This window comes from Falco biarmicus, chromosome Z (assembly GCF_023638135.1).
Source record: "Falco biarmicus isolate bFalBia1 chromosome Z, bFalBia1.pri, whole genome shotgun sequence".
NCBI lineage: Eukaryota > Metazoa > Chordata > Aves > Falconiformes > Falconidae > Falco > Falco biarmicus.
The window spans coordinates 14,528,937-14,556,462 of NC_079311.1; the positions used below are offsets into that span (position 1 = coordinate 14,528,937).

General features: G+C 39.6%; 1 protein-coding gene across 1 annotated transcript in view; it reads left to right on the plus strand.

Moving 5' to 3' along the window:
* Positions 1–2,791: 2,791 nt before the first annotated feature.
* TEK (TEK receptor tyrosine kinase) overlaps positions 2,792–27,526 on the plus strand; it is a 43,770-nt gene continuing 19,035 nt past the window's right edge. The window contains exons 1-5 of the mRNA XM_056325089.1: positions 2,792–3,207; positions 15,101–15,412; positions 20,656–20,766; positions 24,383–24,535; positions 26,724–26,855. Coding sequence (XP_056181064.1) covers positions 3,156–3,207; positions 15,101–15,412; positions 20,656–20,766; positions 24,383–24,535; positions 26,724–26,855 — 760 coding nt within the window. The 5' untranslated portion in view covers positions 2,792–3,155. The remainder of the gene's footprint in view (positions 3,208–15,100; positions 15,413–20,655; positions 20,767–24,382; positions 24,536–26,723; positions 26,856–27,526) is intronic.

Below are 27,526 nucleotides of genomic sequence, written 5' to 3' on the forward strand. Positions count from 1 at the left end.
GGTTTTTTTGCTAACAAAGCCTGAGGAACTGAAAAGTTTCATGTCAAAGCCAAAACACAGCACCATACTACCTCCTAAGAAGATAATTAACTCCAACTCAGCTGAAACCAGGACACTAGTATTCTAATAGCATGAAATAAAAGTATGAAAATATGGAAAGAAAGAAAATATGTGGCAGACACATAATTATGAGTAAGAATAAACCAGAATACTGAAATCGTTTAAATTCCACAGTCTAGCAAAAGCTTATCATGTGATTAATTTTGACATCAGTGGGAGCAATAATCAAACTGTGGCACTTGAAAGCCTTCCAGACAGAAACAGGTCTAAGCTTAAACACTTACTACACATAAACAAGTAGTTAAGTGTTTGCTGAATCATAGATGTTATTCTTCAGTTCTTCAAAAATGAAATTGTGTAATAAAAGACAAACCAAATACATAAGCCTGCTGAGGCTGGTATTCCATCCAAATTCTGACTTTCCTAAGTATATATTTCCTCTCTTCTGGCTTCAACAAGTCTTTGCAACTTTTTTTTTTTTTTTTTTTTCTGTGTGTGGAGTATTGCATATTTAGGCTGTCTGCTCTCATCCTGAAGATAGCTACCTTGTCATGATCAGTAGGCACAAGCTGATTCTTCAGAAAATAGTGAATAGCTGACTTGGACAATTAGGCATACTGCAAAATCAGTATGAGCAGCAGCCCATATGCACTGCTTTGCATTTAGGTGCATTAAAGATGGAGACATGATGCATTTCTCCTCAGTGACCTGTTTATGCTCTGAGAAGCAAGATTTAAGTGAAAAGTTTAAAAACCCGTCTAAGCTCACAATAACTATCTGGAGGGCTACAGACTTTACTGAAGTTGTTTAACCTCCCCCACCCCTCAGAAAATCAAGACACTGAAAAAAAATTAAGCGTAGACCATATTAGAAGTAGGTTAAATGAGCAAAAGTACCAAAAGTTATCCACTACATAGGGATTATGACAATGCTTTGTAACTGGTAATATGCTAAGTATTCTGATGTTAGAGGGGCCTATGCCACCAGGCTTATAAAGGCTAACGTGCAATTGGAGTGTGGATAAGCATCAAAACATAGAATCATAGAATGGTTTGGGTTAGAAAGGATCTTAAAAATCACGTAATTCCAGCCCCACTGCCATGGACCGCTTCCACAAGACCAGGTTGCTCCAAACCCCATCCAACCTGGCCTTGAGCACTGCCAGGGATGGGGCATCCACAGCTGCTCTGGGCAACTGGTGCCAGTGCCTCACCACCCTCACAGGGAAGAATTTCTTCCTAATAACTAATCTAAGTCTACCTTCTTTCAGCTTACAGCCATTACCCCCTGTCCTTTCACTACATACCCTTGTAAAAAGGCCCTCTCCAGCTTTCTTGTAGGACCCTTTTAGGTATTGAAAAGCTGCTGTAAGGTCTCCCCAGAGCCTCCTCTTCTCCCCTGACTCTCTCAGCCTGTCCTCATAGGAGAGGTGCTCCAGCTCTCTGATCCTCTTCATGGCCCTCCCTCCTCTGGACTTGCTCCAAAAGGTCCATGTGCTCCTTATGCTGGGGTCCCCAGAGCTGGGTGCAGCACTCTGGGTGGGGTCTCACCAGAGCAGAGCAGTGAGGAGAATCACCTCCCTTGTCCTGCTGGCCAGGCTTCTTTTGATGCAGCCCAGGATACAGTTGGCTTTCTTGGCTGCCTTTTAATGTCTAAGAGTAGAAGAAAATGTTCTCAAAAACCAAAGATGGACAAATTACATGTGTGTATTTTGGTCTGGAACCAGACCAGGTAAATACCTAATACTCTGCCTCCTTTAAACCTCAACATGAAATTTCAGTAGTGTTTGGACCTCACACTGTGTCTTTTCACCCTGAGGGTATTTTCAGTTTAAGTACTTTCTTGCTTTGGTTTCCAGTTATATTTTCTGGGGGGAAAGGGCGTCATGTCAGGAGCTTCTCTGGGTTAATGCGTTGAAATCTGCTGTAGGTGACATCTTTTCTGTTCACATGGCAATAGATCTTCAATGTAAAGGACTTCCTCTGTGAAATCTACACCAATCAAAGGCTAAAAGGTCTTCCTAAGGACATTAATCAAAGTAGGATCATCCCATATCTATTTCCAAAACGATGTTAACATAAGCTTTTCCATACGTCTGTAAAAGTCATTCTGGGTGTTAGCATCTTGGCACAACTACAGGACTTTTAAATGCTACATTGTCATGGGTTATATTTAGCCAAGTGGTAAATAAGATTGGCCTTTATTTGCAATTCTGTTTATATAGCTGACTGCTGCCTTTCCATTTATTTCAGTAAATTTTTTTGTGATTTTCTTTTTATTTCTTCCTCAAGTTTTGTTTCAGTTTCTGAGTTTTGAGACCGCCCTGAGTGTTTTGGCATTTTGTTCCCACTGATGTCATAATAACTCTGGGTGTGATCTATTATTGCAACAAGTTTTCAGCCTGTTTCCAATTGTCAAACGTAGAGAAAAATTGTTTCCAGTAAAGCACATGAACTAATGCAGTGTTTTATTGGATTGTAGCTGGCTCTGGTCTATACTGGATTCAGCTTGTTGTTTTGTTACTGTGTTTTCATATTTTTATTACTGTGTGCTGAGATGCATTGCAGCCAGCAGCTTGCACGTGGATTAAATCAATAAGAGAAAAGATGCTAGCACCCTGAGAAATTAGCAGATCTGTACTTTGAGAAGGGAAATGACACTTTCCACCTACTGTACCTAGGTGGAGGACATTTCACTTGCACTCTCCCGCCTGCTGGAGGATGCCATCGTTGCTCCTATTCTGCTGACTGCGACTGACAACAGTGCCCTGCTTCTCTGGCCGATCCAGATAACCGTTTTGATGTATTGCTGGATGGATGGGATTTGCACTGCGCAGCAGTCCCGCTGATACAAAAATGCCTTTAAGATCCTGCCTTTCCCATCCTAATCTACAAAGGAAACAGGAAAAAGGAACTTAAACTCCCTGTACTCAGACAGCACCGAGACTGTTCCAGCCTGCGCCAGCGCTATGATTTCTTGCCTGTGACCTGTAAACACTGTACCATGCTAGAGAAGCATCACCAGTAAATATCTGCCCCAAGGAAAGGAAACTCCATGAGCGACTGTAAGAACTGGATGGATATATTTTGGAAAGCATGGACCCTTTAGCACATCTGGTTCTCTATGGATTCAGCCTGATGATTTCAGGTAAGCCTTTGCTTTAATATCTGTAGTTGACCTGTCGTGCTTTGCTTGTTTCTCATACAATGTGCAGACAGAACACATGACTCCCTATTCCTTACTCCTACACTTACCTTTACTGATTTAAGTACCTGTGTGTGTTTCAGTGAGTCCACTGATCTCTGTGCAGTGCTCTTACAGTGAGTGAGGGCAGGGCTGTGGCCAAGCTATTGGGGAAGATTTAGCTACGTGTAGAATACACTCTACCCCTTTTTAATTGTTGAAGCCTTTTGCTGGCACATACGCACATTGCAACAGGGTTTCTCTTCCATCTGATGGTACTAACTTCTTTGTAAATCTCATAACTTTGATACCACTGGTGTCTTTCCCCAAGAATATCTGCTCTAAATACAGATTAAATGTTGACCTTTTCTGTGACTGACTTTATGAACTGGATGTGTGGTAGGAAATAATGATGTTTCTAGGTATTCCGGTATTTTTAGGCAAGTTTTTAGACAAGATTCCACAACTGGAATCTAGATAAAAGTCAGTGGACAAAAAGGGCAGAAAGATGCACATCAGATCTATTAACATTTCAAATACAGCTAAATAATGGTTCCATATTATCAGCAAATGTCATTAGTTCAGCAGGTCAGAAGTTAGTCATAAGAGAAATCTTCAGAAAGGTATACGGTAAGATTACAGTAATGTAAATTTAGTTTCTAGCTTTGGGAGCATTAACGTTTGAGATGTTTTGCTGAAGCTAGGCAAGCAGAGCCCTGAAGGAAGCCTGTGCTCTTGCCATCAGATTCTTGGTTGTTCAGCATTTGAGTATTGCTTTCAACATCCGCATTTTGATTTTCTAGACAGTTTCTTCTGGGTAACATACCAGGCAAAATCTGTACAGGAGCAATACACTTCACACAATTAGCCTAGACTTTAACTCTCTCCTAACAATTTCAATGAGATATGCACACGTGTTCCAGTCCATCTCACAGCAAAAAGGCAACATGTGCTGTAAAACTTCAGATTGCGCTTCAATGAAAACCAGAAAGTAGCACAAAAAGGCAGAAGTCCTTATTGTTGTGCATCTTGCTTTAAAATTTCCAAATCTTCTTGATTAGCAGCATGTTAATAACTAAGTGAAATCATGACCAAATGAGTTTGAGATGTTAATTTTGGCATCTGTAAGAGGCTAGAGATTCATACAGGCAAAAAAAATGTGTTTAAAATCTGTCAAATGCATGTTTGGAAGTATTCTTATTCAGCCATTGCTGTAATAGGCTGCATTTTGTTTACCAGTTCCTCTTTCCTGGCTTAAATTTCTTGATTGCTTAGCTGCACTTCGATTCAACCTGTTTAGCCCTCAGATCACTTCCAGCCTTTACCTTTAAGGAGATATCTGGTGCTGCAAGCATTACAGGTGGAGAAGGAAAGAAAGTCCAGTTACCCTCACTGTTTTTCGTTGTCTCTCCTGTTTCTTTACGTAGTAACGTATACCTAATTGACACAGAAGGAAAGCGACGTTCATGTAAGTCACAAGCACGGGAGGAACGGCAGTTGGCTGCAGAGATGGGCTGTAAACACGGGCAGGGCAGAGAGCTCGGTGCTGCGAGCGGACGGCCACGGCCTGTTCCACAGGGGCTGACCAGCGAGGTGTGTGCTGAAGTCACACCCATCCCAACAGATCTGTCAGCTTTCCCGCTTTTGTTTGAGAATGATATCATGCTTCCTGGGGCGAGCAGCGAAAGACAATGCGAGCCCGCTTTCCTCTAGATACTGCAGGCGGAGTTCAGGAAAGCGGGAATGACATTCCCTGAGCAGGGGAGGCTTTACACTCAGTGCAGACAGTGAGCTGGCTTAACCTTGTCCCTGATGGTCGTGGGCCTCCCTGGGTGTGTTGCTGGGTAGGCACAAAATACACTCCACCCTTTCCCAAGGTGAAGACCGCCAGCTTGACCTCCATTACGAGAAATGGCCTTTGATTTCATGTCCTTTTTTTTTTTTTTTTGAGTAACAGTAGCCCATTCTCAGCTAGAGGTCTGATTTGGAAGGTGTCGTTCAAAACATACAGAAAGGCTCAGTTTTGTACTGTTTGTATGGTCACTGCTTGCCATAGCAAATGTTAACTAAATTGACAAGGGGCTGAACTTCATCCTATCAACATTCTTGAAATCAGACTGAGCATCACCGCATGTTTGTCTTTTGGTTGATTCTACTCAGTCAACATTTTGTAGGATCAAAATGATCCTGGCATCCATTCTGAAGTATGAATGCAAAACCCAAGGCAAGGCTGTGGCTAGGAATTATCTGTTAAGTCCTGATCAAAGAAGAACCACAAACTCACCTGTTCCCATGGAAGGCTAAGGACAAAGCAAGGAATGAGTGTCTGAACTTGCCTTTTGCCTCATAACATCTTCAGATAGCCTGGAAATTTGCTTACGGCTTCTCACAGTGGGCTAAGTCTCAGAAATGTTCATGTGTGAGCCTTATTTTAGCAAGATGGCTACAATCAGTAAGAGATTTTGGAAAGCAGCAACAATTAAAATGAGTTTCAAGCACATTTCTTTGACTATTTCTGGCAGGAAACAAATACATTGTCAAATGTCGCCATTCTCCAAGACAGACAGGGTCTTCTGTGCTATAGCTTTGCTCTATCAATAACCTTAGATCCAGTGGTTTTCTAAAAATACTGAATTTATTTTTTTTTTAATTTAGCTGTTGGATCCATATATGGTAAAAGACTCAAAAGGTTATATTAGCTTTTTAAGAAAGGGTTACAGTGGAGCTAACAGTGTAGTGGCATCCACCTATCATCCCTGTTGATGTCTGCTTTTTCTTTTGGATCAGTAGGTGTTATGAAAAAAACATGAATTGTAAATACTATCATTATTATGTGACTCATTTACATAGTCATAAAATGAAACAGCTTTTAACATTTATTATATATAGAGATATAAGCATTATTATAATGCTGCAGGCTCTTCAAAATTACAAAACTCCAAAATTACAAGAAGTCATAATTTTTAGCTAGACTGGGAAGTTCTAATGAATACTTCTGTTGCAAGACTTTTGTTTCTTTTGTGAAGATTAACTTAATCTAAAGAAAACCTGTATTAACCTTTAGTTAATACATGCCTCTGACAGTGCACATGAATGTCATTCTTCCCATAATTAAGGGACTAGTCCTTTTACAACAAATGTGTTGTTGTCAGACCAAAATGGCACCTGAACTTCAAACAGCTTGTCTTATGGCTGCAGTTTTTGAGGGTTTTGGTGTTTTGAGCCTGACATAGCCAAAGCAGTGAACACAAATCATGTTTGAGCTTTTAATCACAGTTGTTTGAAAACTATGCTGGCTAGACATTACGCTCACACACGACCTTCCCGTAACCTAAATTATCAAACTAGTAATGAGAATTGCAAAAGGAATTTAAAAAAGGATTTCATTTGTTCTTCCTCAAGTGTATTTGATTTGTAAGACCCAGCAACTGCATCTGCCTGGAACACTCAGGTTATTTACCCAGAGGGAACAGTACCCTGGTAGGTTTGCAATTTACATGGAACTCAGACCGTTCTTGAGATGTAGCCTTCATGTAATCCAGAAATGATGGGCCTACCACAGGAATCACTTGTGGAATCTCTGACCTGCTGAATGTTGGTATTTCTGCACAGTTCTGTTAGGACAATCATGCCTGCAGAATCAATGGATCTGTCTTGTGGGAGAAAGAGAGCTGTTTTGTTTTAGTTGCATTGATGTCTATATGTGTTTTTTTAAAAAAAGTTCCAGCTGTGATCTAATTCATCGCTTTCTGACCCTGCAGTTGGAAGCCAAAAGCAACAGCTTCAGCCTTATGCAGGCACCTACCCTAACTGGAATTACAGAAGTGGGTTGATTCTCTCCAGTTCTTTTACTTTTTAAAGTTTGCTTTTGGTGTGTGCCTCATTCAGACCTAGTGAGAGGTAGAGTAGCTCCCAGGAAGATTGTGTTCCCGAAGGCCATTTCAGCAGCTGGGAACAGTCTGGAATGAAAAGGCATTGCATCAAATGGAGAGGAATCAAATCTAAAAGATGAAATGAAATCACTCTACATTCACAAGTGTTAACATATGCTATTGTTTTAGAAACAGATTTCATATATAGATATAGATACACGCACACACAAATTTGGGTATTTATTCATAATTAAGCTGGTTGGATGGATTACTTTTTTGCTGAAATTTCATTTCAGGGAAAAAAATGAAGTTGTAGTGTTTTGCAGAGGTGGTCTCACACCCACAAGAATTTTATCTGGAAGGCTTTAGGTGGACAAGAGGGAACATAGAAGTCAGAGACTGACTGCAGCTGAGCAGCTGGCTTTGGGGCAGGGAAGATGTGGAGTTGGTCCTCCATGTGCCCACAATGAGAACTACCTGGGTTGGAAATCTGCTCTGTATTGGTCATGTAGACTTGACCCTGCTTGGCCCAGACCTGTCTCCTGTCTCTTAAATGCACAAAAACCCTGTTCAGCTTTCCAAGGAAGACCAAGAAGTCATTGTGGTGTTGGGGGTGTTGGGTAGGCTCAGAAGAAATGAACCACAAATGGATGCACCTACCACTTGCGTGAGACAGATGTATAGTTTCACGGTCAGCTTCCACTGTGACACAAGACCTATCTGGGACCAGGGTGATGAAAATCTTAGATAAATTGCCATGAAGAACTGTCCTCCAAAGACAGTATCTATCCTGCGCTAGTTGCAAGGTTGTATTTAGCGTGCTGCTCCACTGCAGTTTCAGAGGAGACACACAGCAAAAAACAGCCCATGTCTGAACTGGAGACTTTCCTGTAAGGAATTTAAAATGCTGATTGTTTCTTAGGGTACAGGTTTTATAACTATTCTCCAAGTAACACTCAAACTTAGAACATGTACTAATAATGTTAAACAATGGTTAAATATAAAGAAGTTAAAAAACCATCAAAATTAATTTTGTAACTCATCACTAGGAGAAGCAAATACTTTAAGGGTGTGAAGGTTATTAGGCATTTACTAAGTTCTGAAAGCATTTTTTAAAGACAGGTTCACAAATTACATTTCTATATTCAAGAGTCATTAATTTATGTACATTTTTTCAAGGCTGATGTTTTGCTTTCCTGGTATTTATTTTAATTTTTTGCATTGTGCCAGCCTATCTAATGAAGTGGCTTGGTTAGTTTCCTGTCTGGAGTGTAACAAGTTTCTCTTGATAATGTAGTTCCATCCACACTTCTGATTGTGCTCATGATTTTCATCTTATTTTCTGGCTGTTCATCCCTGACATGCCACTGCTTAGTGACATCAGCCTCATTCGTCACAATGTGTGCTTAGCACAAGGAACACCTCCCACTACTCTGCTCAGAAAAATCAGTGAGTGGCAAAGTGAGGGTACACTACAGGTAAGAACACATTAGACTGTGTCTGCCCTGCAACAAACACTCCACAGACACTCCCAGACAACCTTATGCATGTTGTATGCACTGATAAATCCTGTGAGGTCTAATTGATTATGTTATTTTGCATACTTCAGCTTGGCATGTGCGCACAAACAGCATACAATAGATATATGCAGCATACATAGTAGGTTCATAATGCAACTTACAAAGACTACCCTTGTTATGGACGTACTTATTCTTGCTTGTGAGTACTTTCTTGACAGCAGTACCCATATTTGGCTAGCTGCAAATCCAGCCAGATGTAGCTGAACTACAAGCGTGCCCTACTTGAGCTTTCATACATTCCTCATCCTTTTTCAGTGTTACCTAGCACATTGTCAGCTGGTTGTTCAACAAGCAATTTCTGCTGATATGTTGTTTTCTGCTTTACTTGCTTATGGTCAACCGGGCCTAAGGAGAAGACATGAGAAAGCATCTTTCTGCATTTTGGTTACTTAGACTCACACATTTAGGCACCCTCACTGGGAAACCCCCAACCAGGTTGCACCAGTGTTTCTTTCCTAGCTCTTTCATCTTAAAAGATTGTTTTCATAGGTTATGAAACAAGTGAAATGTAGAGAAAACAATTACACCCTATTTTACAAGAAGGCAGTTGCATTTCCTTTCACTGCTTCAGATGCACCCAAGGACCCATAAGAAAGCATTAGCCCTAGTAGTTTTGACAGGCTATTTCATTTTTTACACTTGTGCTGTGGTCTTCCCACTGCTACTAAGTAGCAAACTGATGTTCTGTCACTATCTTGTTTATTATTAGTTTCACAGTACCTTCCCTCCACAAATACCAACATATTTCTAAGGGCAAGAGCTGTGAGCTGTTGCACAGCTGCCCAGTAACATCACATAAGATACAATCATAAGATTCTTTCCATGGATAACAAGAAAGCTTTCATTGGAAAACTTGACTTTTTGCTCATTTATAAGGTGCTTTTCAGCAGCATTTCTGTCCCTCTTTCTTTGGTCCTGCTGCAGCTGCTGTGCAGCAAAGAATGTTAATCTGTTTCAGTAACAATAACTTCAGCCTTATTTTCTTGTGGACTGAGCTGTTAGAGGAGAATTTGACTCACTGGATGAAGCTACCTGAGCTGCTGCTATCTTTGCATCCCAGATGAAGTTTCCAGCACACTAAGAGACTAGTGAGCCCATAAAATGAATATGTGATTTCAAAGCCCCCCCACCCCCAAGATTATTGATTTTCTTTTTTTAGAAAATGAACAAAAAATAACCAAGATTGATAAAAGAAATATTGAGTGCACAGAAAAAGAGGAAATAAAGTTTGCCAAATTCTGGTGTGGTAAATGTTCCACTCTCCATATGGAAAACTATCCCCACACAACTAATATTTTGGGTTAGTTTCTCACTAGCTTTAATAGTAAGTAAAGAGTACTCTTTTTTTTTTTCTTTTTTTTCTTTTTTTTTTTTTTTAAGAGAGAGGAGACATGGGGCTTGGGTGTCTTATTTTGTTAACCTCTTCATATTTGACTTTCATTATTTCCATCCTGATTATGTTTAGTATTGCATAATTGGTTAATAAATAAATAAATACTAAATCAATGTAATTTATAGCTATATTTTTAAAGTAAAATTATTTAAATGACTGCCATTTGTATTTATAAATAGATTAGTTAAATTCCTTTAAACTGGTATGTGGTTTTATACAGAAAAATACAATTCAGGAGGTGAACTTGTAACTACAAAACAAGATACAAATGAGAAATACTGAGGTGCAGATATTTAGCAAGTTCATTTTGTTCTAAATCAAAATCTTATTTTTTCAAGGAGAGAGAGTGTTTGGTGCTGTTTTTTTAAGAGATCTGAAGAAAGAGGGGTTGATAACTTGACAGTCTGGGACGTACATTTCCATCAGTCTCAAAATGATTTTTATATCCTGCAGTGACTGTCATATGGAACTGACTGGTTTACTTTCAGCATAACACGAAGCCTGAACTAAGCACAAATTCTATTTTCTCTCTAATAGTATCATATTTATATGTTTTAGATTCACATCCCCTAACAGAAATAACCTTGCCTCAAAGTAAAAAAAATACCAAAACAAACCAAAACCAAAACAGCTTAAGTATTTCAAATTGCATCACTTTTTATTTCCTTTGCTTCACTTGATGAAAAAAGGGGTAGAATTTACTGGAATTTTCTGCCCTCCCCTCTTATCTTAAGTAATTAGTACTTGGAAAGTATTTATCTTTCCACTTACCTCTTACTGCAGTTCTCTGTTTCCTCTGTTACGCTCAAAATGCCAGGGGAAGGACTTCCATCTTATATTCACATCAAGCAGTTAATAATAAAGCTCTACAAATGCAAGGAAAATAAAGGCATCATTACATGTGTAATGTCAAATAATTTCTTCCCTTCTGCTACTACTCAGTATTAATTAATAGTGAAATAAAACATGTACTCAGAAATTTGCATTCTCAGTAGGCCTTGCAAATGTGGGCTAGTGATCCAGTATTTGTTTGGGGGGCAGTGGCGTACGGTTACCCTTTACCGTGATGGCCACTGCCTGATACGGAGTTACAAAGTTATGAAGTGGGTATGTTTGCTGCTCCACAGTATTGAGCACTTTTCCAGTTAACAGACAAGTTTGCAAAGGCCTCATATTAGGTAGAAATTTTCTTGAATATTTCCATGTTTTCCTGGGGATGAAACAAGGGTTAACAGCATAAATCTGGAAGTATTTGGGCAGGGACTTTCTGAGACAAAAGGACAATTCATAACGCTTTTCTGTTCTCGTAAGACTTTGCGTGTACCCATCTATGGCATTAAACCACCTCAGCTTGAGGTTGCCACATTGTTTTATTCCCAAACCAGTGTCTAGCAGCAATTCTGATCTAGGGAAGTGATATTTTAAACTTTATTGGAGACTTTCTTGCTCATTGAGCAGACCTGTGTCTGGGATGTGTTCCAGGGAGTTTCTGAGATCTGTTGCTTCCAGCTGGCCCTGGCTGAGTTTTGCTGGTGCGACACAGTACAGAAAATATGATGACTGTGTGCCTGTATGAATGGCACTGTGGTAGGGAATGAGAACACACGGGGCTGCAGAGGCACACAATTATTGTCTGTTCAGTACGGTTTCCCCAGGCAAACATGTGCTAGAGAAGCTGTGAAAGATACAGCCAGGTATCACCTAGCAAGAAGGAGCACAATCCTGTCGTTATGAGTGGACCAAGAGGAACTGCATGCCTTCCTGCATTCATCGTGCCATCTGGGTTATAGTGCATGTGCTATTATATAAATTTACTGGTTTAGGGGATGCCATTTTTTCTGTGCTAGAAGGGCTCAAACCACTGCACCACAATGAGTGTGTGTCAAAAACACTGGGCAATGAACCCTCTCTGCATGGTGTCACCCATTTCCAGCATTAGCCTTCTGCAAGTGCCTCTCTTCTCAAAATCTATTTGTAGACACAGCAAACTGCCTTCCTGACAGCGTCAGTTCTTTGAGGACCAGGGAAGGAATCAAAGGACCTTTTCAAGGAAGCACAGAGGATTGTCACTGGTACAGACGTGACGTTTCCTGTCTGTATGGTTTTTTGTGTTTTTCTCAGAACACTAGATCCTGTTGTCCTTATTTGGTCCTTACATACTCAAAGTCTTCATTAACATCAAGGGTAGAATTTGCCTATGTTTTGCCAGACTAGGTAGATTCCTTTCTCGAAAAGACAGTTGGGCAAGTTCAAGTTGTATTATCAGAAAGAGATGGTGTAGGTATCCCTATGCATAAAGCATATGTGCATTTTATACTTTTCTGAGGATCTGGGTTTTTTTCCACAGTCTAAGGGCAGCAGCTCCCAGTGGAGTCAAAGAAAGCCTGCCTATCACCTCAGAGCCTTAGGCTAATTTAAAACATCAGTCCTGCTAGATTCAGTCTTGAACGAGTGAGTTGCCTTCAAGTCAATGTGCTGTTAGGGTGCTTTTTTTCCCTAAAAAAAATATACCTAAAGCATAGTTTTTCTTAGTATAAAACCTTCACTTGGATATATTTTAATTTCTGTTCGCAATATATTCCAGCTGTTAAATATTAGCTGCCAAATCATGCTGGTATATGGTTCCATGCTTATGCATAGATATTACTCCCTTTCAGATGCAGAAAGGCCTTCTAGTGGTGTCTTCAGGAAGACAAGAAACTCCATCTGTGCTTCATCTGCTTCACAGAGGTGTCTGGGTTGTCTGCAGTGTTTAATATGACAAAAAAACACCTATATTTAGACAATCAATCAAAACACTATCCATCCACCAATAGCTAAATTTTGATTAATTTGGAATAATTGCAAGTGTAAATGAGTAATATGCCTGAGCTATGGTAGGGTTACACCTTGATTACATGATTTGTATTACTACAAAGAAACAAAAAAGCATGCAGCAAATGCCTTAAGTATGATATAACTTTGCTTTGCTATTCCTTGCATAGTAATCAAAGGCAACATGAAAATTAGTCCTCAAAACTTGGACTTCTACTACTTATTTTCAGTGTATTGAAAGACTGAGATGCAGAGAGGGAAAGAGGGAATTCAACTTTCAATCTGTGTTGGAAGTCAGAGGAACAGAGAAATTCCAGAGATATGGAACTGCAGCCCTGGATGAGCAGCCACCTTCTGAAGGACCCCAGCAGCCTGGGCCCATACCTCTGTACTGGAAGGACAGATGCAGCTCTGTGCCTGTGGATGCTAGGCAGAAACACCAAAATACTTCAGTTCTGATCTGCAGCACCGTGCCTGACTTCCACACAGATAATCACGTCAACTTGCAGAGTTTGGATGCAGATTTGTTTCTGATTTTTACAGAAGTTGGCAGAAATCATGATCCTGGGGTTTAAGAATATCTCTACCTGGTGTGTGATCCTTGCTGATACAAACTGAAGCCGTCTGCTCTCAGAGTTGATGACTGTTGAATTACATCTGCCTTCAGCTGATGCATCAGACCCATAGTAGGAGCACAAATGTTCCCCATATAAAAATAAAAATGTTGAGATAAATGCCCTATAAGATGAATTCACAAATCTGGCCTCATTTCTATCACATTCTTCTTTAACTTTTTTTGAAGTATTTATTTATGTAATATGCAACAGGGTGAACTGACTTTGCTGACCTGCTCCTTTATGCAATATTTACTGTAACAGCTGTCGCAACTTTTCGGGAAGGTTTCATTTCTCCATTATGTAGCTGCAGATTATCAGGGCTGGCACGCTGGAGGGTGGTAATGGTGGCAGGCTGCCCAGGCGTGGTGCGTGTCAGTGTGCTGTCAAGATACTTCAGTCCCCAGAGGGGCTGCTGGCACTGAAAGCAGAGGACCTCCCTTGGCCCTGAGCACTGGAGAGACACACGCAAAGGCTGCAGCCAGCACCCAGACCTTTTGACCTCCCTTATCTGAGACTATAGCCCTTCCTTCCAATCAGAGAAACATTTGGAAGCTGAATGACCCTAAATATTTGGTCTCTCTCTGTATAAATACAAAATACACTTGTATCCAAACCAGGAAAATAGATGTGATGGATAAAAGAAATTAATTCTTCTTCCTGTTTCAGCTGGAAAAAATGTTACTGTTTCCCTTCTCCTTGCCCTGAATTTCAGAAGTAAAGGCAAACGCTTGTCATTTGCAAACTGTTGATTACAAAAGAGCTGTGTTTCCGTCCTGCTATGTGCATTTGAACAACTAGATCTGTAGCATTCTGCCAGAAATTGTTTTAATTAAGCTTGTATCTATCATTTCCAAAGAACTTCCACCTCCATGTATTTCTGGCACTTTGATTGTTCAAAGGGAGACATTTTGATTGACTTAAACCTGACCTCATAAAAAATGGCTTTATTAGTGCTGCTGACTTGTTCTTTGTTTTTGATAAAGTTTCTTTGTGCCCTGGTTCTTGCTACTGTATGTTAGGGCTTCAAGTGGTTAATGTGAATGATGATGAAATCATTAAATCAAATTCATAAAACAGCTGAAAAAAAACATACCCCAAGTGCTCAAAGTACTACCAATTCCTATAACTGAAAGTATAAAATATAAAAACATCTGCTTTACATTAATTTAAACATATTAAATCCATGTAAATGACATAAAAGAAACACTATTAGCTGACAACCTTATGATCTACTGACCCTGTTACCAGCAAAGCACCATACTTGGGGCGTTTTTGTACATGTCTAACTATCTAAGGATCTACTTGGTTCTGCAACATCTTTTAAAATAAATTCCACAGATCTGAAGGGCTTATTTCCTCTTTTGAGAAGAACAAATTCTGTCTGTTCATGACATACAAAGTAAATCCCCAAGTCCATGTAGCAGAATAGTTAATCTACAGTCTTCCTATTTTGCACAAAAGCTGTGCAAGACACAAAACAGCAAAAACCTGAGTACTCAGTGAAACAGCTTATCTTGTGGTTTGATCAGTCATACTCAAACTCTGCAGTAAAACTTTTCCATTTGTTGCGTTTTTCCTTAGGTAAAGTGGAAGCGACACTGGACCTCATACTGATCAATTCATTCCCTCTGGTGGGCAACTCAGAGACATCACTTATCTGTATCACTTCCAAATGGCGCTCCCGTGAGTCTATCACAATAGACCGAGACCAGGAGGATGTGACAAACCAGCACCGGGAACCACTGGAAGTTAATGAAGATTCCAAGAGACCAACAGCCAAAACAGTGGTGTGGAAGAGGGAACAGGCCAGTGAAACTATTGGAGCCTATTACTGTGAAGGGAAACTCAAGGATGAGGTGACAAGGATACATACCATGAAGATGCCGCTGGGAGGTACTGTATGGTGGTCACATCTTAATTTTGCATGTCACTGCCTGCAGACTGACAGCTATCCCTGGTTAACACAAGTGGGCACAAACATGGATCCAGAGCAGGCAAGGCAGTCTGGAGTCAACAAAAATAGACTTGTCCCAAGCCCATGTTTCTTTTCTAAGGTTCACAGGCAAGTGATTGATACTAGCTGCTGGTCATTTCCTCATGGAAGTTAGTTAGACATCTGTAGGTACTCTGCCTGTACCTGGCTACTACCAGGAACACAAAGTCAGGTGGCAAATAAGGTAAGTACTGGCCTCACTCACACCCTGAAATGACATGTGATAACTCCTGCCATGGGTTCTTCACATCCCAGACCCTTGATTTCTGAACATGCTTCCACTTTAAAGTCCTGACAGGTGTGAGATGTAGACAGCTAAACGTCACTATCCTTTTTTTTGTAATACATGGGCAACCTGAGGCTACAAAATAACTTGCATTGCCTAGGTTTCAGTAATACTACAGATCAGCAATATTGGATCTGCACAGTCTGTGTCAGTATGAAAAAAAAAATCCAGCTCAACAGTGGAAAGAAACTCCAGCGAAGTTTCCCAAAATCAAATAAGGCTATTCACAAAAAATTCACTATGGATTTCACTGTTGACTTGGTTTTTCTTTTAAGGCTATGCACAGTAAAAAAAGCAAATATGGCGACGAGATGGTGGGATGAGAAGGTGGGATTTCCAAGGTCCAGCACTCTAGCTGTTAAATTGCATTTTGTTATGTGCAAAATTTTGCTTGTCTCTGCACCTCATTACACTTCTGGGACAAGTTCCAAAGCAGAGATCACCATAAACTACAAAAAAGTGCAAGAAATACTAGCTGATTTACTGCAGCAAATCAAGTTTTCAAAACTTCCACTGATTTTTAGCAGACTTCACTGTATTGCTAATGTTTTGTACCATGGCAGCTTGTCTTTGAGGAGACTTGATACTTTTAACCTTTCTTTATAAGGTTTTATTAGGAGCTATTATCCTTGTTCGTATCCACTGAAATTGCATAGCCAATTTAGAAAAAGGTATTTTTCATTTGTCCAAGCTACAGCTAGTGTTTATTTATTTCTTTTAGTGTGGAAACATCAGAAACAAGGTGGGCAGAACAAGTGCAATTTAATTTGGCTTATGTATTTTCTGACCAAATGTGGTGTTTGAAGGGTTGGACTGGTCACTACGAAAGCTCTGCAGATGGAGGCTGACAACTCCATTGTTTCAAAGGAGGCTGCAATGAGGAGGAGATAAGATAATAGTCCATGGAAAGTCACTGTGACCCTGTCTGTGGCAGAATGCCAGTGAGTTGACCACATCTCTGGCAGTTGTGTACAGCAACCTTCATGGGTGGAAGAGTGTCTTCTCAACCAATCAGTTTTTTGCACTTGGTATCTGTGGACCTAGAAGCAGAGAATTTAAAGTAATCAACCTTTGAGAGCTTCCTATGCGACAGAAGTTGTTCTAACCAGAAATAACACAACATTCACACCAGCAGTAGGTAGGTTTCTTTGAATAATTTCTGGGTTTGAATCAATTTTTTGGATTTTCTCTGCAAAAGCTTTCACTGACAAAACCTGAGCTAGTGACTTGTCAGTGAAAGCATATAATCTAATCAGGCTAGACGGGTGAGAAAGAGGCACAACAGAAATTCTCAAAGCTATTAAAGTGCACAGAAAGAGGAAGAAGAGGTCAGTGAAGGACTGTGAGGTTTGGCAAAGACTCTGTAGTTGGAAAACAGGCCTTTTTCCCCTTCACTGTTGTTGTCTGATTAATTTTTAAAGGCAGAATGTGTTTTTCAACACCAAAAATTGAGCAAGAGTTGAAACTTGCAGTTTCCCATTGAGGACACAAAAACATGGGAGGGAGCAGCACTTCTGAAAATCCAGCCACTGTTTTGCAGTCTCAGGGCAAGAAGCTGCTGAAGCACTCACTACTCATTAATCATTTGGCTAGCCCCACTGACTTTAGCGGGAACTCTCATCTGCCTGATTACGTACCTATTGTCAGATATGCAGACACCGTGAAGATTTTTGCTGTATAACACAGGAAGATAACAGGTTCATTTTCCTGTTTTACTGTACATGTGTGCCATTCTGAAAGTAATAAGCCTGTTCTGAATTCTTTATATTGTAGCATTATGGTTACATACGTAATTTGAATACATGCAGTGAGAGCGAACAGATTATGTTTTATGTATGTATGGAGAGTAATGCTTATACTGTATACAGCACACTATCTAGAACAGAACACTATATAAACTGTTCTGCATCTAGTCAAATATAATTTATGTCATTTCTCTACACAATAAATCCAAGTTTCCCCCCCAGAAACTCTCTAAAGCAGGCAAAGGGACAATAATGGAAATGCTAGCGACACGTTATGGCACTTGTACTGCAATATAGTTCATTATGTCTCTATAAGGAATTGGCACACTCAAGTTATGAAATCATGAAATACAAGTAACAATCTAAAAATATGTTGGAACAGAGCCCACCAGGGAGTGTGTGTTCCTTTCCATTGCAACAGTACTCTGAAGAAAAAGTCCTGCGGTTAAGCTAAACAACATACAAAGAAGAGAAAATGGGAATACAAAAGTTTAATATCTTATTAAAACAATTAGCAGTGCCTCACTAAATTTAGTCCAAACTCCACTACAAATAAAACACTTAAGATCATTTATAACTTGCAATTAATTTTTGCGAAAGCTGTTGGATTTTCTTTTTCTAAATAGATCAGGATTTTCACCACACATTTGTTATATTCATAAATAACTTCTGAATCAGGATCTGACAGTAAGTTGGGACTGCTTTCACTTTTTGTTTGCCTGTTCCTAATGAGATCTTACATATTATTCTGTACTAGAATTCCCTGTTTCTCAAAGATGTATGTTCAGATGCCAGTGCCTCAGTGACTTGGTAAATGCTCAGTAGATTCCCATGCACGTGCAGGAAGAGTCCTGCTGAAATCGATTGAAATCAATTAGGTAGCACTTACAAAGGAATGAAAACGTGTGGCAGAAGCTCAGAACATAAACATTAGAACTACACAGGGGCCAAAATTCCATTCTGCAAAGAATCATGAGAAGTCAACTGTTGTCTTACTTCCAATCAGAAACAAATCATTAAAATGTCAAAATCCTCAAGGAAGTAAAATTCTGGGAGAGAGGTTGGCTTGAGTTGATAGAAATGTCTCCATTTTTACTCAAATTTTCCTTAATTTTACATCATATAACACAAACATCCTGATTTTTAATTAAAATGCTATTCTGAAATGAAAGTATTAAAATGTTCTCTCCTCAAATATTGCAAGAATACCACCCTTTTTACCCACTCAGATTTTACAAAATAATATTGTGGACATACTAACACAGTTTCAGCCTCATAAAAACTTTGACTTAGCATCCACCTGCTCACTTTTTACAGCTTTATTACATATTTAATATATACAGAAAGATATTTCATATTTTCTCTCTGCTTTCTGATCTTATCTCTGTGTATTTCTTTGCCACCAAATTTCAGCCGCAGGCTCCAGATTCATTTTCTGCAACCATTGATATGAGCCAAAGTATACTTCATTGACAGTTTTCTAAAAATGAACTGAAAAAAAGAGGTATGACTACAGATAAATGGCAATTTTTATGAATAAGCTACCAGTTCATATAACAGTTCATACTAACTTGTGTATGTGTTCCTTAAAATATTCCTTGTGAAATAAATGTGACTTTAATAAAAATGGAACCTATGCTAGCATGAATGGCTCTTCAAAGATTTCTTCCAGATGAGGCTCAGGTAGGTCTTTCGGTCAGAAAGGTCACACTCACCTTGCTGGGGAGGCAGGTGGCAGCAGAATCAGGCTCTCAGGATCTGAACAGAAAAAAGATGCAGGATAGACTTATCCAAGAGGAATTTGCACATGTGGAACCCTAAGGCTAAAGAGCCTCAAAACCAGAAAAAGACAAAGGGCTGGTTAAAATCAATGCCTCACTCTCCTGGGTGCTCTAAAAGGGAAAGCACAAAGGTGTAACATTCCCACTCAGATAAAGAGCTGAACAGTTTGGAAGTTAACATTGACTTATTTTAGAAGAGTTCTTGTAATTTATTTGCCATGCAACATATCAATGACAGTATGGCATAAAAACTCAGAGCTAAAAATGGTCAGAAAACCTGAAGTTGCCCTCAAAAAACTTCACAGCTTTCCCTTGGATTTTTCCAACTAAATGAAAGAGAGCATCCTTCTAACTTGTTTCAAAGTAATGTTGCAATAATAATTACGATTTCACTGGTTTCAAAAAGTACTATTTCTTGAGATTTTTCTGTCCCTTCCCCAACTGCCCTCAGATCTTTTTTTCCACTAGTAGTGGTAAGGAAAAAGCAAAAATTTTGTGAAAATCCCTATATCTACTACCTTTTTTTTTCTTGAATCAAGAACTATGAACAAATGTATAAAAGTACCTTTCTGTTTAAGCAGGAAAATTAATTTCAGTTTCCCAGCTGGCAAATTTAAAGATGTCACCAATGTAGACAGTTATCTCATATATTTTTTCATTTTAATTAAGCTATATTTTCAATTCAGAATATTTTGGTAAAAGTATAACTGGCTGTGAATATTTTTTTCTTTTGTTCTCAGTGCAAGCCAGCACTCTCAGTATTTATAAAAAGCACGGTGAACTAACACAAGCACAGACCTTCTCTATCTTACATCTTCCCCAGACCCTGTGTGGCTGTGATCTCCTGAATATCTTGACTGTTTTGCATCATAAAACTTAAACAGAAAAAAACCTGAGTCACTCAGGGTATTTGTTTGCCAGTGCAGCTTGTTGCCTATGACACATGTTCCAGTACTTTATCCAGTCTGTTTTAAAAATGTCTCAAGGGATGAAGAAACTTGGGAAAGTGTTTCACAGCCAATCGGGGCTCCTAGTTAGGAAGTGTTTCCAGTTACTCAGCCAAAATCCTGTTTTTCTTGTTTATTTCATGCCCCAGGTTCTAGGGGTAGTGTGTTGTTTCAGGGTGTAGGTGAGTCCTCTGTCTTTGTCAAAACATAGAGTTGAGGTTGCTGGTGGTGAGTCAGAGTGTGCTCTAAAGAAATTCAAATGTCAGAATCTGAGTCAGGGTCATGCTGGAAACCATTCTCAACTTTCGGCCCAGAGATCAGGTAGAGAATGCTATTTATCCCTGCTGCTATTTATCCCACACTTCTGTCCTGTTCTGTTTTCAGCTTCATTCCACCCAGTGGCATTAACTGTTACAGCAAATAAGGGAGAGCACGTCAATATTTCCTTCATCAGAATGGCAGCAAAAGAGGAAGATGCAGTGATCTACAAAAATGGTAATCAACCTTTCTCTCTTGTCTTTTCTTTTCCTGCTATCCTTGTCTTAATCAGTGCCACATAACTGTTTTAAAGTCATTGTTGATAATGCCTATGCTGTGCGACTGGAGCAGCACAGCAGACATAATTCCATACACATTTAGTGTTTTCTAAAGGCGACATTTGTCGTACCCAATATATTGAGTTGATCTGTTTCTCCTCCACCAGAATGCCAAATCGCCCATTCATACCTTTGCTTTGTTTCTCACTTTCTTTTGTTTTCCTTCTTTATCTCCTCATGTATTTACCTGGTTGATTTTAGCATCCTTTTTTTTTTTTTTTTTTAGTCTGTGACACCATGAAGGCCTAGCTACTGCATCTTTCTTTGCATTTCTACTGCTTTTCAAGTGCATACCTTTCCTTCTTCAAATGTCTTTTAAAGGCCATTTAGCTTCTAGAATGCTCTTCAGTCTAAGAAATTCAGCACTAGTAATCTGTTATTAGAAAGACAAAACTGTCAGCAAAATCTAATCCTTATTTCATTCAACTACAAAGATTAGTCAGGTTGCAAAATTTTGTACATCAGCTTTTCTAACATGGCACCTAAATCACATGTAACTCACTACTCAGCTGTGTGTTGCTACTACTTGACACTTGGATAGATGTGCAGTTTGCTATCTACCTCCTGTAGAAACGTCGTAAAATACTGGTCACTAGAAGTGACAGTGCTTTCATACTTAATCAGAATGTTAGACCAAAAAAAATTGTAGCTGTGGAAAGCACTGGTCCATCTTTATCTACTGATAATCTGGTTTACAGTGAGCTACTGAAAGAGTAAGTAAATAGAGCAGGATGAGGTAAGGAAGAGCGAGCACACTGCAAAAGAATCAATGCCTCAAACCCAGCTGCTGTGCACTTCTGCTGGAAAAGAAAAATAACCAGAAGGTGTCTTTTAAAAAGGCAATATGCAGAGCAGAGTTTCTTAAAGACCTATTTCTTTGCTCTTCAGAGATTGATCTATGGCAGTGCACAATGGAGAAAGTTTGCCATCACTTGTCTTTTCAGGGTCCCCAGGGACGTTTTGTGATCTCCTGTTAGCATTTTCTCATACAAGAACCAGCTGATATGTTGGAGCAGGAGTGCTTACATCATGGTGCTGCTTTAGCTGGGATTTCAGCTGGAAATTTGGCAAAAAGCCTCAGACTGGCTATAAGTCTAGACAGTAGGTCAAGCTCTCCACCTGAAATTGCAGCTGATATAGCATCTCTGAGGATTCCTGATGCAGCAGCTGGCAAAGAAGAGAAAATACTTGTCCTGTTGTATTTAACTGTTGCAGTCTTTCACTTCAGCCATTTAAAATACCACTTGCAGACCCTCACAAAGGCTATCTAGAGAATGAGACTACCCTGCTAAACAAGGTTGCTTTAAGACACTGGCATAACACGTGCCGTCCTGGAAAACAAGCCACAAAACCTGAACCTTGTTAACAGACTGTGAGCATAAGGCTTTCTTAATACTTTGCTGCCAAGTTTGTTTGAGTTGAGCTTGTAACTCAAAAGACATGCAAAAAATGGTCCCATAGTTTCAAAATTAATCCCTTTCATTCTTTGTTCTTTTTCTTTGACCCTGTTTTCTTGAAGAACTGTTATGTGTTTTAACGGACTAAACTGACTCAAGACAATTTTTCTGGTTTTGCAGCCAAGTTTTACATTTCTAGGCTGCCTGAAATTTTACTATAGTCAGATTGATGGTATGATCACAGGCAGTGATCTGATGCTGTTTACCTTCCAAATTATTTCAGCAAAGTGAAAAAAAGTTGTTTTGTTATCAGTGTGACTATAAGGGGATGTAGTAGTTAAGGATATTTGATTTGTGGGAGTATCATTTGGTTAATGGTCATTCCACATAAAAGACTAAGACAAGAAACAGGAGAAATAATAAATAAACAGACACACAAGCCCTAAGGAGTAGCAGATGACAGATGAAACATCAAAGGGCAGAGCTCTCCAGTTTCTGAAGGCCACTAAGGGAACAACACAAAGCCCTGAGCAGCTTCAGCCAGAGCTTTGTAAGTGTAGGAAAAAGGAAACAGGATTACCACGGGTCTCAGGGGGAAAGAGTAAACTTGTTATGGCATGATTGAGGGGGACTGTGAGCATGTGTGAAATCATGGGATATTTAGAGAAAGGGCCAAACAGGAGAAAAGGAGGGTTCAAAGCGAACTGGAAAGAAAGCAGCGTAAGAAAATGGGGCAAGAGGCAGATAAAAGGTGCCACAGGTCTGGCCAAGCTCTGCGCTACAGTTGGTCTAGTCTTATTAAACTCTATTCTTAATTATTCTTCAACATAAGTGTGCCCTTTACCTGTTCACATATGTGTAATCTGCTAGTGACCTTCAAGCCAGACTACAAGGCACGACAAGTATGACTGGAAACATACGCCAGGGGTCAAAGGGACTCAACGTGTCTGGGGCCAGCAACTGCAGAGATAAGGGTCTAAGGACAGTTATACCAGAGACCCATTTGCATGTGCATGTGACACTCGTGAACTTCAAGCAAGGCTAATCGGCGAGTAGGATAAGTGGGCTGAGAGCCAGCTATTAGAGAGGCTATAGGTCCAGCTAAGACCCAGTTTTGGGTGTGTGGGTGTATGAGATTGGCCAGCAAGCTTGACTAGCTGCAAGCAAGAATAGGATCAGGCTGTCTGGGTTGTTCACGTGTACATGAATCCCATGTGCACACGCAGTACCTGCACAGGCACAGTTCTGCTGTGTGGGTCTGTTGGTGCTTGGCTTTGTTAGTACACCATATGTGAGCATGTGCACGTATGTTTTGGCAATAGCTGGCTGGACCTGGCATTAGCCAACTCCAGTAGCTTTGCTTTAACAGACTGCAGTGGAAGGACTCCCAAGGGTCCTGAAGTCCACTGAATGCAGCTTCTTTTTGACAGCAACCAGTGTTCAAACATTGTTACTTGTTAGTCCAGAGGGACAGGAGAAAACAATGCTATTGCCTTACTTAGCAAGCATGGATAACCAACTGCAGCAAACCTAGAATAACAGAGATAAGGTCCCTTGGTTAAAAAAAAAAAAAAAAAAAAAAAAAAAAAAACAAAACAAAACAACAAAAAAAACAAACCAAAAACCTAGAAAAGACAGAAACATGTTAAGTCTGGGAAGAAAAGATGTGCTGTGTTCTTCCTGCTTTGGTCTTTTAAGCAAATCTTTGTGCTACTTAAAGTAAATAGGCCCTGGCTGGCATTTACTTTTGACTCCTTCCAGCCACACTAGAGTCCTTACAGATTGTCAACCCTCACTTCAGGAAAGGCCAGGGAACAAAATGAACACTTTTAACCACTAGACTCTTAGGAACATTCCTGTAAAGCAATGCTGAACACAAAGTTGTTTGTCCCATTCATCTACTAAATCTCCTCAGGATCTAGCTTCCTTTGTACTTGCACCTCTCCAATTATCAAAAACTAGTCTACCTATAGAGCCATCAGCATATTCGTAATTAATAGATAGATTCTGCTGCTTAGCTCATCCCAGCTGTCCTTCCTCAGTAACCAATGCAAACTCACTTCTGTCTGTAGATGGTCAATGACTTCTGTCTGTTGTATCTGTATGCTCCTTCCCCAGGTTCCTTCATCCACTCTGTGCCCAGGCATGAAGTGCCAGGGGAACTGGAAGTCTCCTATCCTCAGGTTCAACCACAGGATGCAGGGGTTTACTCTGCCAGATATATAGGAGGAAACCTCTTTACTTCTGCTTACACAAGGCTTATTGTAAGACGTAAGTTCCATTAATATGTGCTGATGATTAATTGTTTAAAGTCATAATGAATCTGCAAGGAAACTTACACTGTGCCCAAATAAGGACCAAAATCTTTCTTGACACAAGATGCCATCAGGTTATGTCAGAAGAAATTTTTTTCCCAAGGATCTCTTGTACAATCTGAGAGTGATTTAAGCAGCTGAGAGAGAAAAGAAAATCGGATTTTTGTTCAATTCATCTTAGTTCTTGCCAGGACAGCTATCTGTTTTCTCAGCATCTCAGCTTTGCAAACACCAAGTATGAATAAGGCAGGTGGCACTGGGTCTCTCATGAATGAGAGATGTGAGTCTGAGCACAAAACAGGAATTTTCAAGTGACTTTGCTCTCTATGGTGGGCTATATACAAGCTCCATTTATCCTAAATCCTATCATCTTTAGCATACATTATTGTAATTTCAGAAACTAATCCAGCCTTAATTAGCTCTTAAAGTTCACTTCCCAGTGGACAACAGGACCAGTTTACAATGCAGGCAGGTATTTTCCATTAAGTATTCTATATGTCTTGTAGCTCATGCTGCTATGTCCATTTTCATCAGATATTAAGAAAATAATATTCTAGTAACTTGGATAGAAATAGAAAACCAATAAGTAAAAATAAATAGCTGTTCAAATATCTTACATTATAGAGAAAATGTTTCTGATGGTAAAATGTATTTTACTTGCTAACATCCACAGAATGCTTCCAGAATACTTCCATTACAAATGAATAAATCTAATGCCCCAAATTGGGATTTTGAGCTATTGCCACGTTCCTAAACAAAATGATCCAAGAACTGTTCTCTACTCTAGTGCCAAGCGGCACAGCAGAAGACTTACCCATAAATTCTTCCCCGTCTTGAAATAGGCTTTTGCCTTGCCCATCTTGCCTACTGCAAAAACTCCTGCACGCTGTCTGGGAGAGTGGTAGGGAGCACACTGACAAGAAAGAGAATGGATGATCACATGCCACTGCACAAGCACATGCTCTGTCTTTCTTTGAATTAGCATTATAGACACAGACTGATGATTATTAGCAAAGCTTTTTTTTTTTTTAAAGTATCCACATGTAAGAATTTTACTCTGGGAGAAGGAGAAGACAGAGCTCAAGCACCATGTTGATTGACTAAATGTTTGCTGAAATCTGTAAAAGCTGATCCAAGTCTAGATTACCCAGTTTCCGTAAGCTGCCTTGGGACTTTCCAGTTTATTATCTTCTCAGTCCTAGCTTTACACTAGAGGAAGGTATGAAAGTCAGTTTCTGTGATCTAAGAAATGTTACAAACCAAATACTGAAAATTATTGTGCCTCTTCAGGTCCCACTGATTTCAAAAGCAGCTCAAAGAATTTTGAATTTTGTAACGATAGATTAAGCATTTACATAATGAAGTCATAATACTTGTTTAAAGCTTGAGCTCTGCTTCTATTAAATTAACTGTCAAATTAAAATATCTATTAAATCAGTATCTCTCACTGGCAGGATTAATGGCACTATCTTTTTAAATTATGAAGTAGGAAAGAAAATCATGGCAGGCATTAGAACAAACAATTGCTCTTAGTCCACCAATTCCAGAAAAAACAGGTCACCAGTTGATTGATCTTTGTTACAAAGACACAGTGAAGACAATAAAGTTACAACAGATGTGAACTAATGTGTCTAATGACTTTCAAGAACAATATATTGTTACAGAAAAAAATCATGAATTGCCAAATGCTGGTACAATGCCAGTGATGCCAGGCTTGGTCCTGCTGGCTTACTACCAGTACAGTCAGCTCCAGGTGAAGCCTGGACCTTTTGTAGGTCTTGGATCCCTGCTGCAAGAATAGAAATCTTAAATATAACATCTTTCTCCACTTACTCTTTCCAAAATTACTCTGACAAAATAATCTGTCTCTGGTTTCAAAGAAAGGAAGACTTTCCTAGTTCCTTCTTTGAAGATTTTGTGTAGCATTACTGCATACTATGCAGCGCTTCTGATCCAGAGAGAGGCACTTTCACAATCAAAAAAGTGATTTCTTACATTAGGTCAGTTGGCTGGGGTTTTGGGAGGTCCATGTGGATCATATTTTTACGTATTTTACTGTTTGTCTTAATTAAAAACAAATTTAGTACTTGATTGGTTACTGAATAAGAAGACCACAAATATGTCATTAAATTTTTCCATAAAAGGATGTGAAGCCCAGAAATGGGGCCCTTCCTGTAGCTCCCATTGCCCTTCCTGCATGAACAATGGCATTTGTCATGAAGATACTGGGGAATGCATCTGTCCTCCAGGTTTTATGGGAAAAACATGTGAGAAAGGTAAGCAAATATTATTTTCACAGATTGACTGTTAATTTGTTCTCAGTAGCATAAATTGGCAGATTATTGATGGAAGCAGCAAATGGAGAAGCCTCGTTTCACCCTTTGTACATATATCATTTACAGCTGGTGCTGGAGACGGGACAGTGTTAGGTGAGATAAACCCTGAATTAGTAAGGATGTTCTTGTGTTTTAACTTCTCCCCCTCTTCTGCTAGTAGAATTTGTGTTGCTAAGGGAGATGAATGTTTTCAGCTCTTCTTGGTCAATATGCACTTGGACAGTGTGCTGGATAACCTCACCTAGGCTCCTTTTCCCATGAGAAGCTGAACCAGATGATCTTTTGAGGTCACTTCCAACCTGGGCTGTGCTATGGTTCCCCTGAAATCAGTATGCTCGAAGCTACTGACTGACTATTAAATGCATGGTAAAATAGGAGATCCTAAGGATACACTGGCACTGGGAAATGCAGCCCTGTGTTAGAGACTCCCTGGCTACTTCTGAACAAGCTGCTAATGTGCTCACAAGGGAATTTCCCTCTGTAGAGGCATATCAACAGCATATATCTGTTAGTGCATATCTATGTCTGTAAATTAGTTTGAATTCTGGAAGAATTACAGCAGGCACCACATTGCTCTTATCTCTCCAAGTAACTTTTGGGTTCAGTGCTAA